Genomic DNA, 3880 nt, shown 5'->3' on the forward strand with positions numbered 1-3880 from the left:
GGGTATCAGTTTCTTAACTTGAACTATAGAACAGTCTACTAAGTTCTCTGTAATTCTCTTTTCACTCCTGAGATTTTATAGCTTAATGACCTACTTTTTTCTAACTTTGTAACTGGTTATTCACTGCACCTGGATCATGTACTCCTAGTCCCTACTTAAAATTCACTTGTCTGAAACAACTGTATACATCTATTTCTGTAGGTCAGTTTTGGGGAAAGAGAGAAAAAGGGGGATGGAGGGATACAGAAAGATCATATGGTGTGCACATGTTTGTACAAGAAGGATGTGAATGTCATAACCCTAGGGAAGACTGCAAATTCTCCAAAGGGTACTGTGTATCCCTCCCTGCCTCTTGCTGGCCCAGCTTTAGGCCTCCCTGTACATAGTAAGTAACCAGCTAAAGGCAGCTTTGCCTGAGCAAATGAGGGTGGAGCTCGTGTTGGTGATTATGTGAGTAGGCAGAAATATACAATAAGTGTGCCTATGTGATAGTATGTGGATGTGTGTGCTTGGGATAATTCAAAGACAAGTAAGTGAAGAAAAACAGAATACAAGGTTCAAGCAACTTGGAGTAAAGTTTTCTTGGGATGAAGAGGAGATGTGTGGCAGGAGACTGAGGATAGGAGGTGACTTGGCGCAGGCAACATAGAAATCAGACATGATTCGATCCAGTGTAAACCTTTTTCCAGTCATGGCTGCTCAAAGTGGCAGTCTCCATGCACCATTACACAATACTCATTGCCTTTCTAGGAATGCTGAATGTTCCAACAAACCCCACAGAACCCACAGCAATGGGATTAGATAGATGACTTCTACAACAACTCCCCTCTGTCTCTATGACCTGATTCATGATGGGAGAACAAGGAAGGAGGAAGAGTCAACTAATGACACACAGCCAAGAGTGGAGTTCAAACTGATTTAATGGGAACAGAACAGGAAACATGCATTTCTTTTTATCCAGAATCATAAGATGACTCTTGAGCATCTGAAGACCAGAAGTCACTAAGACTTTTTCCTTAATTCAGAGGCTTAGAGGACTCTTCAGAGTGTTTGTAAGGAAAAGCTTCATAGTATATATTTTAGGACACAAATAAGACAGAGATTATGACTCAGGTGACAACATACTGAATGCAAGGTCTACAAACAAGACATAGGAATAGATGAAAGACAGCTTTCATTATCTGGTGGTCAGTTCCTCAAGGGCATAGCTGTTGATCACATCACTTCTGCTTGGTCTTCTGCTGAGCTGGATCTGGAATGACTGTTGAAGAATTTGGCTGTGGAACCTTGGGGTGGTGAGGATGAGGGACCTTGGTGTAGCCTGGCTCAGGGACCTTGGTGTAGACCGGTTCAGGGAACTTCATGTAACCCTGATCAGGGACCTTGGTATAGCATGGTTCAGGAACCAGGATGTAGCCTTGTTCAGGGACCTTGGTGCAGCCTGGCTCAGGAACCTTGGTGTAGATCGGCTCAGGGACCTTCATGTAACCCTGGTCAGGGACCTTGGTGTAGCATGGCTCAGGGACCAGGATGTAGCCCTGCTCGGGGACCTTGGTGCAGCCTGCCTCTGCAATCTTTGTGTTCCCAGTTTGTGGAACCTTTGGGTGGCATGGCTCTTTGGTTATGGGAACAAACGGTTCTTGAGGTGGAGGCTGGCAGGGTTGCTTCACCTGCTGCTGTTGAAGATGAGGGGGTGGGGTAAAGGATTGCTTCTGCTGGTAGGAACTCATGCTTCAAAGGGTACTGGGCCTAGAGACAAAAAAGTTGATTCAGTGGTTTGATTAAATAGAAATGAAGCCAAATCCAATGCCAATACATCTTATTGCATGCCCCTTGACATGAGAGAGTCTCTCTTCTTTTTCTTTCTGTTTCCTGAATTTTATATCACAGAAACTTTGATGATCCCTGTGAACTTTCAAACAGAGAAGCTAAAAGTTGATTTGTTCTGCCCCATGTGAGTGCTTCTCTATGCTTTCTTTCTTCCTGGTATGTCTAAAAGCACACATTAGCAAGACAGCACAAAAAACCTCCTATGATTGACGTGAGACCCCCAGTTTTTCAATCATTTGGACAGGGGATAAGGTCAACAGTCTGGAGTCTACTCACTCATGTTTCACTTCATAGAGTGCTGTAAGTCTCATAGAAAAATACCTCCTCTGAGGCCCACACAAACCACTTGTGAGACTCTGTTCACACCGTCCCGCCTCTCATCTTTCTGGAAGGCTCTCCAGGCCATCGCTGCTTGTCCATACATGCTCACCTCTTAGGGTTGTCCTCCCCTATACTCTCTGCCAGATTCCAAGTCACTGTCCTCATTTTGCCATAGCACATTACCTGCGTTGCCCTCTCTACTAATCTCTTTCCATCCTGTATGTTTGCAAATTTTGAGCATGTATGATAGGTTTGTGGAGCAAAGTAACATTTAACGTTTTTTATTTTAAAGAGATAGGATTTTACTCTGTCACCTAGGCTGATTTGCAAGGGCATGACCATCGTTTACAGCCTTGGGTTTCTGGGCTCCCAGGGTTGCTGAGACTATTGGTTGTGCCACTGTACCTGACTAGAATTTAATTTTTTAATATCCAAATTCCCTAGTGCAGTGCCTTTGATATTCTCAATAAAATTATAGGGGAGACTAAAATATCACTAAAATTGCCTTGGACATGAGGTCTAGTCCACATCCTGTTAACTGAATAGCACCCTTTAAATAAATCACTCTTCCTTCCTGATCCTCAGTCCCGCAACTGTAATCTGAGTGGGAACTTAAAAAAAAAAGATCTCCTTTAGTACCCTCCAGTACAAAACTACAATTGCATTTAAAACAAATATGTCATTAGCGTGGCAAAGAGATCCCAATTAAAATAAAACACCATTGGTGAATATTAAGAAATTCCAAGTGAGGAGTCTTACCTCAGAAGATTGAGCTCTCTGGCCTCTCAGGTCTGGTGAAGTGTCTCTGGCCAACTGGACTTTTATACAGAAAATGTGCCCTGCCACAAGGAAATGGATTTTGGAAGGGCTGCTCTATTTTCATTCAGTTTTGTGATGAAAATCTCTGGCTTAACATTTCTTGTCACTTACTGCCTGACAGTGATGTCACCTGGGCCTGACCCACTGTCCACTCTTTGTGGTGTGGTGGCTGTGGGCCAAGGGCTTCTTGAACGGTAATGGATTATGTTAGGAGGAAGTTAATCCTGTTCATCCAAACTGGATTTGGGATGAACAATTGACATTTCTGGTTCTTCTGGAAGGCCACAGTGAAGGTGGCAATAAATTAATCACTAGGTTATTCATCTGTCAGTGGATGTGGGGCTGGAAGGGGAAATGGAAGGCAAAATGTCTGCTTTGGAAATAAGCTGGCTTCACTCTAGAAGAAGGCTTAGGTTGCCATCTTGACCAGGGATAGTAGATGTCATTGGATCTGACATTGTGGCACAGCCCTGAAGATCCTTCCTCTTCTGGAGTCTTTCTTCTCTGGAATTACAATGGAATAAGAGAGCTCTTATTTCCTGAGTTTATATGGCAGCCATTTCCTCTGACCACAATAGGATGATCCTGAGGTCACTAACTCAGAGTTGCTCTCAATATATGATCTAGGTGTGGATATTCTTAAAACTTAAGTATATGGGTAGCTCCACCTATCCCACTGCTTCACCGCTGTGTTACCTCCCATTAACCAGATACCCCAGGCACAGCCACCACCATCAGCACCTTCCACCAGTTTGCCAAAGCCAGGTGTTGTACTTCATCCTCACAACCTGCCTGGTTATTGTAAGTGCTCAGTAAATGGGTAATTATTATTTTTCTAAATAGATTTGTAGGTTCATGCAAGGGAAAAAGAAAGAGAATAAGAGAAAGAAAAAAGGAATTGAGGCAGGAA

At 43.4% G+C, this 3880-nt stretch overlaps 1 protein-coding gene across 2 annotated transcripts; it reads right to left on the bottom strand.

Annotated features, from left to right (window-relative positions):
- Positions 1–1220: 1220 nt before the first annotated feature.
- Positions 1221–1730, bottom strand: LOC103276669 (cornifin-B-like). 2 transcript variants are annotated; one of them, XM_008074073.1, is made up of 2 exons: positions 1599–1730; positions 1221–1358 (listed from the first exon to the last, which is right to left on the bottom strand). In XM_008074073.1, exons 1-2 carry the CDS (start codon positions 1728–1730, stop codon positions 1221–1223), a joined length of 270 nt encoding a protein of 89 aa, XP_008072264.1. The 2 variants fall into 2 exon arrangements, with proteins under 2 accessions (XP_008072264.1, XP_008072263.1); XM_008074072.1 differs by having other exon boundaries at positions 1221–1730.
- Between the last annotated feature and the right edge of the window lie 2150 nt (positions 1731–3880).

The sequence above is a fragment of the Carlito syrichta genome, unplaced genomic scaffold (assembly GCF_000164805.1).
Source record: "Carlito syrichta isolate Samal-C Ts95f unplaced genomic scaffold, Tarsius_syrichta-2.0.1 Scaffold316302, whole genome shotgun sequence".
Classification (NCBI taxonomy): domain Eukaryota; kingdom Metazoa; phylum Chordata; class Mammalia; order Primates; family Tarsiidae; genus Carlito; species Carlito syrichta.